Source organism: Sapajus apella, unplaced genomic scaffold (genome assembly GCF_009761245.1).
Source record: "Sapajus apella isolate SASKATOON/1434 unplaced genomic scaffold, GSC_monkey_1.0 scaffold99, whole genome shotgun sequence".
Lineage (NCBI taxonomy): Eukaryota > Metazoa > Chordata > Mammalia > Primates > Cebidae > Sapajus > Sapajus apella.
The window spans coordinates 1,288,929-1,305,509 of NW_022437039.1; the positions used below are offsets into that span (position 1 = coordinate 1,288,929).

At 56.5% G+C, this 16,581-nt stretch overlaps 1 protein-coding gene across 2 annotated transcripts; it reads right to left on the reverse strand.

Moving 5' to 3' along the window:
* Positions 1-1,353: 1,353 nt before the first annotated feature.
* Positions 1,354-16,063, reverse strand: TFAP4 (transcription factor AP-4). 2 transcript variants are annotated; one of them, XM_032257975.1, is made up of 7 exons: positions 15,475-16,063; positions 6,194-6,359; positions 5,982-6,080; positions 5,436-5,606; positions 4,254-4,394; positions 3,886-4,041; positions 1,354-2,422 (listed from the first exon to the last, which is right to left on the reverse strand). In XM_032257975.1, the coding sequence occupies exons 1-7, from the start codon at positions 15,561-15,563 to the stop codon at positions 2,228-2,230; spliced, it is 1,017 nt and encodes a 338-aa protein (XP_032113866.1). In that variant the 5' UTR covers positions 15,564-16,063; the 3' UTR covers positions 1,354-2,227. The 2 variants fall into 2 exon arrangements, with proteins under 2 accessions (XP_032113866.1, XP_032113865.1); XM_032257974.1 differs by lacking the exon at positions 15,475-16,063 and adding an exon at positions 7,362-8,697.
* Positions 16,064-16,581: the final 518 nt, after the last annotated feature.

The window sequence follows — 16,581 nt, forward strand, 5'->3', positions numbered from 1 at the left end:
TATAGTCCCAGCTACTTGGGAGGCTGAGGTAGGAGGATAGCTTGAACCCAGGAGGTGGAGGTTGCAGTGAGCCAAGATCACACCACTGCACTCTAGCCTGGGCAACAAAGATTGTCTCAAAAACTAACAATAAAATAAAGGACCACACCGATCCCCAGTAGGATGCAATACCCTTGTGCTATTATCACCAATTTTCAGAAGAGGAAATTGAGGCTCAGAGGAAGTGGCTTGTCAGAGGTGGACCTGACCTCTGGCAGACCAATTCCAGGACCTGAGCACTTGAACACCATACCACAGTGGGGTGGGGGAGGGTGGAGGGGAGGGGGAGGGCGGTGGGGTTCCCCTTCTAGAGGAGGAGAGGATGAGGTTCAGAGAAGTTATGCAAGCCCAGGAAGTGGCAAAACCTAGGAATTAACCAAAGCCTGGGGATCAAGCAGGGCCCCTGACCACCTGTGTCCTTTTCCTGGCGTTTGGAATCAGTGGCTTGCTTGTTCCTTCTCTCAGCACCTCCCACCAAAGAGCCACTCCCCAACCCCAACGCCATCTTCCACCTTTTTGTTTTGAGATGGAGTTTCACTCTGTCTCCAGGCTGGAGTGCAGTGGCATGATCTCAGCTCACTGCAACCTCCGCCTCCCAGGTTCAAGTGATTCTCCTGCCTCAGCCTCCAGAGCAGCTGGGACTATAGGCATCTGCCAACACGCCCGGCAAAGTTTTGTATTTTTAGTAGACAGGGTTTCACCATGTTAGCCAGGATGGTCTCAATCTTTTGACCTCGTATTCTGCTCGCCTCGGCCTCCCAAAGTGCTGGGATTACAGGTGTGAGCCACCACGCTTGGCACATCTTCCATCTTTTTTTTTTTTTTTGGAGACGGAGTTTCGCTCTTGTTACCCAGGCTGGAGTGCAATGGCGCGATCTCGGCTCACTGCAACCTCCGCCTCCTGGGTTCAAGCAATTCTCCTGCCTCAGCCTGCTGAGTAGCTGGGATTACAGGCACGTGCCACCATGCCCAGCTAATTTTTTTTTTTTGTATTTTTAGTAGAGACGGGGTTTCACCATATTGACCAGGATGGTCTCGATCTCTTGACCTCGTGATCCACCCGCCTCGGCCTCCCAAAGTGCTGGGATTACAGGCGTGAGCCACCGCGCCCGGCCCATCTTCCATCTTTACAGAATACTCAGAGTAATCCCAGGGAACCTGAGGCTCCAATTTCTCATCCCAACACACAAGCTGAGGGAGTTACTATGCTCACACACCCCGTTCCCTTTGGAGGGCCCAAGGAGCCCCCGTACTCTAGACACAGTAGCCCTGCCCAGGGCTTCAGGCCAGCCCACACCCAGGAGACTCAGAATCTAAAAAACAAAGTACAAACTTTATTTTGTTTCTTTACAAAGGCACGGTGGCCTCTTGGTTTTTTTCTCCCCACTTTCTTAACAAAATATAATAGCTTCTCCTTGAACACGAAGACCTCAAAATTGTAATAAAAAAAAAAAGAAAAGAAAAGAAAAACGTAACAAAAACAAAAGGCAAAACCAAAAAAAAAAAAAAAAAAAAAAATACCAACAACAAACAAAACAAAAAGAAAGAGACAAAGACATTTTTTGGGTGGAAGATGAGACCCGGAGGCAGAGGTGGAGGCTGGGGGTGGGAGAGTAGAGAACTCTAGTGCCGAGATGGGGAGGGGGAGGGGAGCAGAGCAGCAGCGAACCCCAACCGAGAAGCAACGGAGACCCCTGGGCCCCCAGAACGCCCCAGCCCAGTCTGACCCCAACCCATGTAAGTGCTTAAAGGAGAAAGAACAACACCCAAACAGAGGAGGGAAAGGGGATTGAAGACTGACAATCCCAGGCTGGCTCTGGGCAGGGAAGAAATAACTTGGGGTTTTGTTTGATTTTCCCTGTTCTTAAAAAACATGTTTAAAGGAAAAAATGCTTTTTGGCAGAGAGAGGCAGGCACCTCAGTGTCAGCTTCCCCCAGCCCCCGGGGCCGAGGCCCAGCCCTGGGGTCCCGATGCTCCCACACGCTCTGAGCCATCCCAGCCCTGGGACCTCGGGTTGAGTGGCTTCGTTCAAAGGTTGATTTACAGTATTGAAAAAGAGGTCATAAAAGAGACCCAAATAACATCGTAATTTTGTAAAAATTTCTCACTCATTCACCCTCATCTCTCCCTGTGGCTGCCCCGGCTCCCTCGAGCCCCCAGAAGGGAGAGGAGGGCTGGGGGGGGTAGTCAGGGAAGCTCCCCGTCCCCTGACGGTTCCTCCCGGCTCTGGTCCATGGCTTCACTGTCTGAGGCCTCGGAGTCGGAGGCCGTGTCAGAGGTGGGGGCCTCCGGGCAGCTTCGGACCGGCTTCACGATGACAGCTCGCCTCTGCTCCTCCTCCAACTCCTGCTTTTCCTGGGTGCCCTCGATGTGCTGGATTGCCTGGACAGGGACGAACCAATGAGGAGGCTCGGCCGGGGACACACAGCCAGCCAGGAGGCAGTGGGGGCCCTCAGCCAGCCACTGTCTCCCCCAGAACACACATCCCAGAAATAAGCCTTGCAAAGCAGCAGGGGAGGCCCCCCAGACTCTATGAAAAACAAACTCTTTTTCCTTTTTTTTGGAGAGATCTCACTATATCACCCAGGCAAGAGTGAAGAGTGCAGTGCGCACGATCATAGCTCACTGCAGCCTCAGATTCCTGGGCTCAAGCGATCCTCCTACCTCTGCCTCCCTAATAGCTGGAACCACAGGAGTGCACCACCATCCCCAGCTAACTTTTGTATTGTTAGTAGAGACGAGGGGGTTCTTGCTATGTTTTCCAAGCTGACCTCAAGCTCCTGACCTCGGGCAATCTTCCTGCCGCAACCTCTCAAAGTGCTGGGATTACAGGCGTAAGCCACCATGCCCAGCCCAGGAACAGACTTTCAAAACTCTTCTGTTAAATTGAAACATCCATTCTGGGAAGCAACAATCCCAGTGCTGCTTAGAAATTATATGTTTCTTTCATATGTTTATGTTTGTTGTGTTTTTTGGAGACAGAGTCTCACTGTGTCACCCAGGCTGGAGTGCAGTGCTTCGATCTCAGCTCACTGCAACTTCCGCCTCCCAGGTCCAAGCGATTTTCCTGCCTCAGCCTCCCAAATAGCTGGGATTACAGGTGTGCACCACCATGCCCGGCTAATTTTCCTATTTTTGGTAGAGACAGGGTTTCATCCTGTTGGCAAGATGGTCTCGAACCCCTGACCTCAAGTGATCTGCCCACCTGGCCTCCCAAAGTGTTGGGATTCCAGGTGTGAGCCTCCCTGGAATATGTTTGTATATTTTAAAGCTTGCCTACTAATTTATTAAAGGCCTTTGTTATTAATTGCATTATGCAATATGCAAGGTTTATGAGCAACTGAAATTCAGGGAGATTGATGGATTTTTTTTTCCTGTCTTGCTTTTTTGGTTGGGTTATTTATTTACTTATTACTGATTTCTGAGGTTGGGTCCCTCAAGGGGCCTTATTCAAGGCTGAGTGCAACTATATACCCTCAGGCTTGAGCCACAGAGTTCCTCCTCCATAGGAGGCCCAACTGTCACCCACAGCCCTGACCCCTGTATCCCCATCCAGGTCCTCAGGGATGGAGGTGAGACAATGCTTCGGAAAACCCAGACTGTGGGAAAGGACCGTCTTCCCGGCCCACCCCTCCTGACAGGTAGGCCCTGGCCAGGTCTCTGGCCCTCATATTCTCCACTTGCAGATCCAGGGAGGGAGCCCCAAGGCTTCCAGCCTTCCACCCCCTCCCACCCAAGCACTATCTTCCTCCTCTACCACTCCTCATTTTCTAGTCTAAAGAAGAGAAAGAGCCTGTTCCCAGTGTATGACCCCTACAAGCTGCCCCTTTCCTGAGCCCAGGTACCTGCACGATGGTGTCCAGATTTTGCCGGGATGTGGAAACAGAGTTGATGACTGAGGAGGGGCCCATGGTGACAACGTTGATGTGGTGGGAGGGAGGGGGAGGCGGTGCCGGCACGATCACTGTGGGGTGGTGGGTGGGGGCAGGAGGGGGCAGGAGCTGCAAGACAGAAGCCCTCAGCCTTTCTCTCAAGCCTTCTCCCGGCCCATCCACCTCCCTTATTCATGCAGGGCCAGCCAGTGTATAACTCCCCAGCCCCATTTATGTTACGAAACAGAGATGAGACGGACTACAGAGAGGCTTCCAGCCATCCAACATCCCCTGCCCACTCCCCAATCCCCAGAGCCTGCTTCCAGGCGCCTCCTGCTCACCTGGGTCCGAAGGTGCTGCTGCTCCCGCTCCAGCTTCTCCTGGTGCAACAGCCTCACCTGTTCCTGCTGCTGCTGCAGCTGCACCTGCTGCGCAATCACCTTGAGCTTTTCTGGGTACATGTGGGCCTCCAGCGAGCGCACCTGGAGGCAGGACAGCCTCAGCTCAGGGGCAGGCCTGGGAGCACACCCTGCCCTGTCAGTCCCACAGCAGGTCATTCACTCCTGCTGAAAACCCTACCACCAGGCGGGCCCCCCTCAACAGAGGCCAGAGCATTTCCAAAGACCTTCAGCCCCTGCCTCATCTCACCTCCCACCTGAGCCTCCACTGTACCACTGGACCATGCTCCCTCCTGTCTGAGCCTCTGCCTATGCTGTTCCCTCTGCCGAGAATACCCTTTTCTGCCCTTTGGTTAATTATGAGACTCAACTTCCCACTTCCATTGAGACACTATGGGGCATCCCCACAGCTCCAGCCTGGCCTTCATCATGGTTAAGTGCTTTGTTTTTGCTTTTTGTTTTGAGACAGGGTCTCCCTCTGTCACCTAAGCTGGAGTGCAGTGGCACAATCACAGCTGACTGCAGCCTCCACCTCCTGGGCTTAAGCCATCCTCCCAGCTCAGCCTCCCAAGTAGCTGGGACCACAGATATGCACTACCACACCTAGCTTTTTGAGACAGGTGTCACTCTGTCACCCAGGCTGGAGTGCCATTGTGCGATCACCGCTCACTGCAGTCTCCACCTTCTGGGCTCAAGCAGTCCTCCCAGCTCAACCTCCTGAGCAGCTAGAACCACAGGCACACCCCACCACACCTGCCTAATTTTCATATATTTTTTGGTGAAGATAGGATCTCACTACGCTTCCCAGACTGGTCTCAAACACCTGGGCTCAAGTGATCCTCCCGCCTCAGCCCCACAAAGTGCTGGGATTACAGGTGTGAGCCACCATACCTAGCCCATCAGGGCTACATTTTTGAGGTCATTTGACTAATCTTCCCCACCGCAACGCAAACGGTGACCCCCGAGGGCAGGGACGTGTCTGGCTTGCTCCCCACTCCTAAGCCTGGCACCGCAGCAGGTGCTCCTGTAAATAGGGCTCAACTAAGGGCAGCAAAGCCTTAAGGGGGACCCCAGGCTCCTCTCCGCTGCACCACGCGCCGCGCCCAGCAGAGGGCGCTGTCTCACCTGCTCCTCCAGCATCATGCGCACCGAGCGTTCCTTGTCCAGCTGCTGCCGAAGCTCAATCATCTCCCGCCGCAAGTCCTCCGCCTTTTCGTCCTCCCAGATGTCCGGAGAGCCGATGCCTTCGTCCTTGTCCTCTGCCCGCCGTCGCTTGGGGGACGAGCCGCTCAGCTCCTGGGGACCCCAAGGAGTCGGTCAGTGTGCCTGACACCTCGGTACCACCACCACGGAGACTGGGGCTCCATCGCAGCCCCCTAAAGCTGCCCAACACAGGTGGATCTTCATTAGGGAGCCCTTCTGCAAGTCCAACAAACCAGCCAAATGCCAGGAGAATGGCTGCTGTCCAGAGCAATCACCTGGCTCATTCCAGAGCCCACTCCACCACACTAGACTGATGGGGAAACTGAGGCTTGGGCAGGAAAACAAGTGCCTGAAGTACTTGCCAGTGGGCAAGAAGGGGCCTGCAGCCACACCTGCATCGCAGGCCCATGGCTGGGTCCTGGGATGCCCATGCCAGGAGAGGGAGCCAGGAAGGAGGGCAGGGCGCACCTGGATGAAGCGCTTGAGCTGTGTATTCTGCTGCAAGAGCCTGGTCTTCTCCTGCTCCAGGGAGAAGATGTACTCGGCTGTCTGCTGGAGAATGGCTGCCTGAAGGCAGGGAAAAGCCAAGAGTCAAGCTGGCAATGTTTACCAGAGCTCACTTTCCTCTCCCAGAGGGAGTCTGCCGCCTCCTCCAGGAAGCCCTCCCTGCTCTCACCCACCTTGCTGAGCTTCTCTCCGTCTGTGTGGGGGATGAGGGTCTTGAGAGACTGAAAGCCCGCGTTGATGCTCTGCATGCGCCTCCGCTCGTTGCTGTTGGCGATCTCCCGTCGAATCCGCCGCTCCTGGTCCCGCTGAGTCTCCGGGGTCAGTGGAATGTTGGCAAGGCTGCCAGAGAGGACAGGAACAGGCTTGGCCAAAGCGCCCTCTTCATCATTCATCTCCAGAGGGCCCCAGTGGAACCTGCATCCCGCCCCTGCTGCAAAAGATGCCAGGCCACCCCCAGAGGGCGATGGAGGGGCTCTCTCTGGGACACCCAGGTGGACTGAGGGTAAGATAGTCTGCTCAGAGCCCAGCAAGGGCCAGGCACAGTGGCTCACACTTGTAATCCCAGTTATTTGTGAGGTCAAGGCCAAGGATCATTGAACCCAAGAGTTTGAGATCAGTCTAGGCAACCTGTCTCTACAAAAAATAAAATTAGCCAGGTACGGTGGTGCACGCCTGTAGTTCCAGCTACTCAGGAGGCTGAAGTGGGAGGGCTGCTTGACCCCACAGGTGGAGGCTGCAGGGAGCTATGATGGAGCCAGTGCACTTCTGGGCAACAGAGCAAGACCTTGTCTCAACAACAACAAAAACCCATCCCCTCCTTGGCTTCCCTCACAGGGAGCAGTTTCTCCTCCCCAACGGAATTCCCAGTGTGTCTGAGCATCAAAACACCTAGGAGCTTAGAAACTGTGCAGATGACGGGTGCTGGCCCCAGTGTCTGACTAGCAGGCCTGGTGAGACCCAGAAACCTGCATGGTGATTCTCATGCACGTGGGACGCCGACAACAGTCAGGGACGCTGTCCCGCCCCTGGGAGACTTCTGAGTGACCTGCTGGGCGCCTGGAGCGCCTCTTCAGCGTCTCAGGCTTTGAATCTCAGGACTGAGGAAGACGTCCCCACTCCCTTCCTACCCTCACGGCCACGCCTCCAGCTACAAGCCCCAGCCCCAGTATGCTGAGACTTCACACACCTCACACAGGACAAGACAGATACGACTCACTCCCCATAAAGACACGAAGCCAGCAACCCCTGCAGACAGTGCTCCCCTCAGCCCACCCACTCCAACAGACCCACCCTGTGCCGGAGAAGCAAGGCTCCCAGCACGCTGTGGGGAGCACTACCAACCCTTTGCAGGAGCAGCGGCCAGTGGAGTGAGAAGGCAGCCCTGGGGAAGAGGGCGTGGCTGCTGAGTGGGGCGGGGCTTCCGGCGGGGGCGGGGCGTGTGCGCCAGGGGGCGGGGCTGCGGGCCTGGGAGCAGAGGCAGCGGTTGTGGGCCCAAGGCCACGCTCCCGAGGGTTGGGCCTGTGTGTGGCCTGGAGGAGGCATGTCTCCCTCCTTGGACCTCCCCTGCAACTTCCCCCGCCCCTGGCCTGATGGTTTCCAGATGCTGGGCTCCCAGCAGAGGCCGCCGGCCCCACCCGAAGCCGCAGCCCCGGCTTCTTCCTGAGGGGCCCTCCCGGGGTGCCCTGTTCCAGGACTGGGCCTAGGGGGCTCACGCTCTTGAATCTGGGAGAACAGGGAAACGGCTCTGAGCAGCTCTTGCTCCATTGGCGGGGACAGTCTGGGGTCAAGGGGCTGCCAAGTCTAACTCCCCTGCTGTGGCCCCTACACCAATGGGTAGGTGGAAAAGAGTTTGCATGGACCCAAGAGAAAGCACATCTCCAACAGCTGGAAACAGCCGTTGCCTTCCTGGCCCCATCCATCCTGCCCCATCTGTCCAGCCTTGGCTCCCTGTGGGACCCTGGACGTATCCCCGCCCTTTCCTCGGCCTGGGCTTCCTCTCCCAACAGAGAGGTGGGCGACAAGTCTTCCGGCCTCATCAAGCCAAGCCTCTCCTCCATCAGGACCCTAAGTCCCACGGCCTGTCCTCAGGTTGTAAATCGCTCACAAGGCCTTGAAATGTCAGTGCGGCAAAGGGGGCCCAGGCCCCCCACTTTCCATGGGAGACTTTAGGATTCAGAGCAGGGAGGGGCATGGTTTTAGGCTCAGTCAGCTGGATGTCAGTGCCCTCACTTCTCCCACTTCCCCTGCCTGCAGTGGGGGTGACCGGGGCACTAGGGCAGGCCTGCTGCACAGCTGTGTGTGGCCCATCTTTGGGGTGGAGTCCAGGCTCCCAGGTCTGGCACAGCCTCAGACTACACCATCTCTGAGAGGCCAGCAGGCCAAGGGGACTAGGACTGCTCTGCAGTGGTGGCTTAAAGCTGGGGCTCTTTGCAGGTAAGAAGTGGGAAGAGATCTCCATAGGAAGCCACAACACAGGGTAAGTGCAATCTGGGGGCATCACCATTCCTACAGGAGAGATGTGGGGAGAGCCCCCTGCTCACCAGCCCCTGGGCCCCTCCCGGCAATGTCCAAAGGTCAGAGCTGACCAGGGCCTGGGGGTGAAAAACGAGCACTAAGTCCAGCCTTGGGCCACCTGAGAGCTGGCCCTCCTAGAGGGTCCACAACAGAGGAACACATCTTTTTTTTTAAGTTTTTGGCTAGGGCCGGGCACGGTGGCTCACGCCTGTAATCCCAGCACTTTGGGAGGCCGAGGTGGGTGGATCACGAGGTCAAGAGATCGAGACCATCCTGGTCAACATGGTGAAACCCCGTCTCTACTAAAAATACAAAACATTAGCTGGGCATGGTGGCACATGCCTGTAATCCCAGCTACTCAGGAGGCTGAGGCAGGAGAATTGCCTGAACCCAGGAGGCGGAGGTTGCGGTGAGCCGAGATCGCGCCATTGCACTCCAGCCTGGGTAACAAGAGCGAAAGTCTATCTCAAAAAAAAAAAAAAAAAGTTTTTGGCTAGAATATTCTCACTGAGTCAGATGGCCTGAAGACTTCTGTGTAAAGAGGGGGCACAGAGGCTTGGGTGGGGATCAGCTGCAGCAAGTGCTGGGACTTGAACCCTGACCCCAGGGCAGGCGTCCAGCCATAGAGCAGAATGAGCGCTGACCATCCCACAGAGCCAGATGCCCCAACCAGCAGATGACAGTTATCCCTGTAAAAGAGAGGACGAGGCCGGGCATGGTGGCTCACACCTATAATCCTAGCACTTTGGGAGGCCAAGGCAGAAGGATCCCTTGAGCTCTAGAGTTCAAGACCAGCCTGGGCAACATAGTGAGACCCCATTACCACAAAAAAAAATAAGAAATCATCTAGGCATGGTGGCATGTGCCTATTGTTCCAGCTACTCAGGAGGCTAAGGTGGGAGGATGGAATGAACACAGGAGGTTGAGGCTGTCGTGAGCTGTGATCATGTCACTGCACTCCAGCCTAGGTAACAGAGTGAGACCCTGTCTCAAAAAAAAAAAAAAAAAAAAAAAAAAAGGACCAGGCATTCAGAAAGCACTGTAATCATGTAACTCTTTTTATTATTCACAGACCTCATTTACATTTTTCCCTGCCTGATTCTCACGGAAACCCAGTGTGGTGGCTGACATTATAGTGAGCAAGCAGTGCAGGGTCCTGGAAGGGGAGGTGATACTCCCAAGGTCAGGCAGCCAGACCTGGCACAGCAGGCACCTGTAGATGCCAAAGCTCCCCTGCCCCACCCACTGAAGTGCCTCTAGTGACCCCTACTTCACACAGCCCACCAATTACCAGAAGCAGGGGGTGTGACTGCAGGCTCGGCCATCACTCCTGCCCTTCTGAACACACACGGGACCAAGCCCACAAGTGACTTGTCCAAGGTCACACCCAGCAGTAGGGCAGGGCAGGGTGTGAAAAAATGCACCCTCCTGCACCTTCCAGCCCAAGTCCCACCAACAACTCTGCTCTTAGGAGCTGACCCTCAGCCTCTTCTTTCCCTTCCCCACAAGGCAGCCCACTAACTGGGGAGGTCAAAGGAGACCCAGTTCCGAAAATCCCAGCCGGACGTTCCACAGGAAGAGGCGCTGGGGCTGGGATCAGGGGCCTGTGTTGCCTCCTCCTCTGCACTAGAATCTGCCAGCACAGCTTCTCCTGCCTCCGTCCTCTCCAAAGCCACCAGCCCAGTCTCCTGGCTCAGAAAACAGCTGCAGGCTAACCTAGTGCTTAACTTAGGTTAAGCACTTTCTTAAATCCGATAAAGCAAATTTCCCCCCAAAGCTACAGTTCCTCGTGGGGACCTGAATCTGCCACCAAGACCCTCAATTAATAACTCACCTAAATTGCCCTGGAAGTACCAGCAGACAGAGTCCTTTAATAGAATGCGTGCCAACCAGGGCTTCTGATTGGTGGAATAGGAGCTAACCAAGGGCTGTGATTGGTAGAGTGCCGGCTAACCAGGAATTCTTATTGGTGGAATGCTGGCCAACCCGGGCTTCCGATGGCTGACCACCCAGGGGTTCCTGTTGATGAATGTTGGTTAATTGAAATTTCCAGGTGATATTGCACGGGATAAAGTGGATTTTTCTGCAAATGCCTGAAAATTTCTGATAGCTCTTCCGGGGTTTTGCATTTACAGTTACGGTCTGTAAAGGTCCTACACACACAGTAAATAAAGATCCACTACCCTCTCCCTGGCCACTTCAGACTCCTATAGGTGAGAATCAAAGGTGGCAGAAGTCCATTGACTCCGAGGTTCTCTTTTTTTTTTTTTTTTTTTTAAGACAAAGTCTCCCTCTGTTCCCAGGCTGGAGTCCAGTGGTGCAATCTCAGCTCACTGCAATTTTGGCCTCTTGAGTTCAAGGGATTCTCATGCGTCAGCCTCCCGAGTAGCTGGGATTACAGGTACCCGCCACCAGGCCCAGCTAATTTTTGTATTTTTAGTAGAGACAGGGTTTCACCATGTTGGCCAGGCTGGTCTCTAACTCCTGACCTCAAATGATCCACCCACCTTGGCCTCCCAAAGTGCTGGGATTATAGGCATGAGCCACTGTGCCTGGCCACACCGAGGCTCTCTTAATTCTGGCAAGCCAGCCTCCTGTAGCCAACCTGGGGCTGCCCCAGACTCAGGAATAAGGCAGGTCACTGAGCAGCCAATGGCCAAGGAACAAAATCTGGGCACCAGCCTTGGATGCTAAGACCACAGCCGCCACCCCTACCACCACAGCACCCACAACATCTAACAAGACTGACACTGGCATCCCAACCAGACACTCGGGGGCATGGGCATGCCCATCAAGTCTAGATCTGTGCCAGGTACTTATCCCTCCTGCCCAGCCCAAGGCCAAGTACCCCCAGTCCCTCTGCACTTGCCTGCCCATTTCCAGCCTCAAACTGGCCACTGAGAACTTTCATTTCACACTGCCCTGAAGTAACTCACACACCTCAGAGTCACTTAATATTGACACAGTCAATGTGGATAATCCACATGGGATTCTCCCAAACCCAAAAGAGGAGTAAGACACTCATCCTTCTCTCACCTAATGAGCTAGAGGTTCTCGTCCATGCTCCATCCCCACTGCTGCAACACTACCCATCCATACTCTGCGCTCTAACCTGGCCAGTCTGATGCCATTCCCCTCGGTCCCAGAACACACCATGCCCAGGCTGTTCCCATCAGAAACATCCCAGCCTCCCTCCCTTCCCAAAGTTCCTCCAGCCCATCAGTGAGAATCCTGCACTGGGCTCAAGTGCAAAAGGTCCAGCCTTGCCACTTACTAGCTGTGGAACACCAAGCCCCACTTTCCCCCATCTGTAAAATATGAAACACTGCTTCATGTCACAAGGTCATGGTGAAGTTTAAAAGAGATCAAGAAAGGCCAAGAGTGGTGGCTTATGCCTGTAATCCCAGCTACTCAGGAAGCTGAGGCAGGAGAACTGCTTGAATGCAGGAGGCAGAGGTTGCCATGCACCAAGATCACACCACTGCACTCCAGCCTGTGCTAGAGTGAGACTCTGTCTCAAAAAAAAAAAACAAGGCTGGGCGCGGTCGCTCACACCTATAATCCCAGCACTTTGGGAGGCTGAGGTGGGTGGATCACGAGGTGAAGAGATCGAGACCATCCTGGTCAACATGGTGAAACCCCGTCTCTACTAAAAATACAAAAATTAGCTGGGCATGGTGGCGCACACCTGTAGTCCCAGGAGGCTGAGGTGGGAGAATTGCCTGAACCCAGGAGGCGGAGGTTGCGGTGAGCTGAGATCGTGCAATTGTACTCCAGCATGGATAACAAGAGCGAAACTCCGTCTCAAAAAAAAAAAAAACAACAACAAGATGCGGATGGAGACCACCATATACCTGCTTTTAAGACTCTGAATGTCAGCAGCCTGGCGCAGTGGCTCACATCTGTAATCCTAGCACTTTGGGAGGCCAATGTAGCTGGATCACCTGAGGTCAGGGATTCAAGACCAGCCTGGCCAGCCACCATGGTGAAACCCTGTCTCTACTAAAAATACAAAAATTGGCCAGGTGTGGTGGCATATGCCTGTAATCCCAGCTATTTGAGAGGCTGAGGCAGGAAAGTGACTTGAACTCAGGACGGGGAGGTTGCAGTGAGCCAAGACAGCAGCACTACACACCATTCTGGGTGACAGAGTGAGACTCCATCACACACAAAAAAAAAGACATTCAGTCTTTTTTTTTTGAGATGGAGTCTCGTATTACTGCCCAGGCTAGAGTGTAGTGGCGCCATCTCAGCTCCCTGCAACCTCTACCTCCCGGCTTCAAGCGATTCTCCTGACTAAGCCTCCAGAGTAGCTGGGATTACAGGCATGTACTACCATCCCAGCTTAATTTCTGTATTTTCAGTAGAGACAGGCTTTCACCATATTGGCCAGGTTGGTCTTAAACTCCGGACCTCATGATCTGCCCGCCTCGGCCTGCCAAAGTGCTGGGATTACAGGCGTGAGCCATCACGCCCAGTCCTGAGTGTCATTTTAAAAGCTACCAGGCACTTCCCATACCTATGGCTAATTTTCACAGGTGCATCTGTTTTCCAGGGCCTGAGAACCGTTAGGCGACGGGTCCAAACCTGCAGCTTTCGTGGGCAGCACTGTGCCCTACAGTACCCTCCGGTAGGCCTGGGAGACAGAAAGACAGGGAGATCTCTGCTGGTCACTGAGGCATGAAGCAAAGCCCACCAGCTTGACATGACCCAGAGAAGCAAAAACATCTGGCCAGAAGGTCCTGCCTGACACACACATTTGATCCCCAACAGGCTTCCTATCTTACCCTACTGAACATAAACAAATCCAGGCACCCCCAACTCCATGCCTAATGCACAGCTCACAATTGTCTTGCAATGGATGTCTCAGTGCCCTACCCTGGACGAAGGCCCTGCACCCTCAAGCCCTTGGTTATCAAGATCCAGCTATCCTGGGGGACTGCTGGCATCCTCCAAAGCGGGTCTTGGGGCAGGGATAAAGTGAAGCCAAATCTTAGGGGTCCCTAGGAGGACTCACCCAAGGCCCAGGCATGGCAGCCAGAGGGCCCCTCTGCCCTCACCCTGCCCAGGATCAGGCCCAGAATGTCCTCCCCAGCAGGCAAAGTGGCTCAACCATACCTCCACACTGCCCAGCCCAGCCCTACAGCAGCCTGCAACCCCAGGACCAGGGTTGAAGTTCCAGCTCCACCACTTGCTGTGGTGGTCCCCTCCCTAGTTTCTCTGTCCTCCTCTTTACACGGAATCAAAAGACGCTTTTGACTCATAGGAAGATTATGACAACTCAATGAGAAAATTCTAGCAAACTGAGCCCCCAGAACATAAAAAGTGCTCAAGAATATTTTTTTACTTATTATTGGGCCCTCCAGGTGGGCCTCGTGTAAGGGCAAGCCCTTGGGGCATCCCTGCGCTGCCAGACCCATCAACTGGTCCAAGTCTAGGTATTGACTGGGACCTTCAGAGTAGCTTTAAGATGGGGACCCTTGGGGCAGAGGGTTGGGTGGGAGTGTCTACACGTGTACAGCAACCTTCCCTCCAGGCCGGATTCTGCACCCGCTAGTGTCCACCAGCCTGGGCCACACCGGCGGGCTCCTCCTCCCTCAATCCCCGCCCAGACTGCCTTGGGCGGCAGAGCACGTGGCTCCAGCCCTGGGGAGCCATTTCACTCCTGGAGCAGCGCGGCAGGAAAGGGGCCGCAGGTCCCAAACTTGTGCACGCCGAAGAACGCACACCTCCCCAACACCCCGCCCGGCGGGTTGTTCAAAATGCAGATGTCCGGGCCCCAGCGACCAAAGCTCCAGGAGTGTGCATTTTAACAAGTGTCCCGGGCGGTTTGGCTGTGTGTGGTCCTTGAATCCATCACCCTTTGGATTTACAGCAACCTAGGACCAAGCTTGCAAAGTGGCTGCTGCGGAGGCCTGCGAACCTCGGGCCACCCACCCAGCTGGGGGACCCGACGCTTTCGGTTTACGGCAGGGGGGAGGGGCGTTGGATGGGAAAGTTTGCAGAGGAAACCCACGTGCGGCGGTAAGCTGCCCTGCGAGACTAGAGGCGGCCTCAGGTGTCCCCTCCCCAAAAGGCCTGCCCACCTGGCCTGCATTGCCCATCGTGCCCGCGGGGGCCGAGCTTTGTGCAGGGAAAGCGTGGCCCACGAGCGCCTACAAATCCCACAATGCTGCACCCGCAGGACACGGAGAACTACAGCTCCCGCGAGGCCGCGCGCAGAGGTCCGCCTACTCCAAGAGGGCTGCAGAGTCACGTCCAGGCCTCGCTAGTAAACAGCGCCCGGGCGCGGGCGGGCGAGCCAGCAGCAGCCAACGTGCCCCGGGCCGCGGCGCCCCTGCCGGCCGCGCGGGCCCCTCGGGGCCCGCCCACCCCCCACACCCATACGCAAGCACGCCCCCGACCCCACTGCAGCCCCGCTCTGCAAACACGCACAGTGCCCGGCTCCCCGCCCCCACCCAGCGCCGGGAGCCGCGGCATGGCTGCATTGTAGCCGCCCTCGCTACGGCCCCACGCGCGCCCCGGACCCTCGGACCCCCTTGAATGGGGGCGCCCTAAGATCGCAAGGAAGGAAGGAGAGGAAGGAAGCCGCCGCGGGAGGGGGAAAGAGGAAGCGCGGCGGGGGGGAAGGCCACCAGCACCAAGCATGGCCGGGACTGCTGCAGAACCACGTGGGTCTGTTTGCAATTTACAAACGTCGCGACTCGCCCGCCTGCAGCGGACAAAAGTGGCCGGGGCCGTTTGGGGCCCCCATGCTCCAAGGGAGGAGGGTCCCGGGGCGGCGCGGACCCGGTGCGCGAAGCTGCAGCGGTCCCAGCAGCTAAGAAAGGCTAGCGGGGTCGGCGGCGCGGGCCATGCGTGCGCACACGCGCGCCCGCCCGGGCGGGCTGGCCGGGGGCTGCAATGGTAGGAAGGGGGTGGGGGGAGGAGGAGTACACACCTACAGAGCCCTCCTATCACTTCTTTCTCTGTTTTCCTGAAATGTTGCAAAGAGGGCACCTTCTGAGTGGGCACCATGAAATACTCCATAGCGATCGGCCCCCCTCCTCTGCACGAGCCAGGTCCCGCGATCAGCCGGAGAATGCAAGATGGAAATCCGAATCAAAGGGCAGCGCCGGACTGAGGTGCAGAATCGGCCGGTCCCAGATGCTGGCGGCGGCGGCGGCGGCGGCGGCGGCGAGGGGAGGGAGGCGGGCGGGAGGGGCGGGAGGGAGGTCTCTCCGGCCTGCCTCCCCGGGCGTATGTATGTGTGTGTGTGTGTGTGTGTGTGTGTGTGTTTGCAGCTGATCAGATGTCTGTTTCAAGGCGGGAAACAGCTGGTGAAAACTCAGCACTCCCCCGGCCTCCTTCCGCGGAGTAAGGAATTGCATGTAAACAAAGGACTATTTGCAGCGCCCCCCAGGCGGTGCGAGGCCGGGGCGAGAGGGGCGCGGTCCCCCGGGGGCCCGCTGCAGCCAGGGTCTGCAGGCCTCTCGCAGGGCACAGGGGGCCGGGGACCGCGGGCCGGCTGGGGGTGGCGCAGCGTGAATGGAGCGAGCTGCGGCCGAGCTACATGCGCCACTATGGGGTGATGAGGTCCATCAGCTGACAGGTTGGCAAGCGTTGCAAAAAAAAAAAAAAAAAGAAGGCCAGCCACCGCGCGGGGAGCCCAGCCCGTGCAGTCCCGGGTCCAGCGGGGACTGCCCAGTGCAGGGTCCGCGCACTCGGCGGGCCCGCGGGAAGAAGGGGGCGCGGCTGGGTCGGTCGTGCAGCGGCTACGGGAAAGGCGGCCTGAGGTTCGCGCTCGGAGCTTCTGCTTTTTCACCATTGCAACTGCACACAGAGGAGCCTCTCCGGTGTGCGCCCTTCGAGCTGAGCCCAGGGCCCCCTGGAAACTTGCGTCACAGCCACCGCTTCCCACATGTAACTTGGGGCTGACTTCGGAGGCCGGCCAGCCTCCTCCCTCCCACCCTGCCTAGCTGCCCGCCGCTGGCCGCGCGGCCGGGTCTCCAAATCCTGGGAATCCTGGCCCAGCGAGGGGACGGCAAAGGGCGCCAAGGATGCTGGG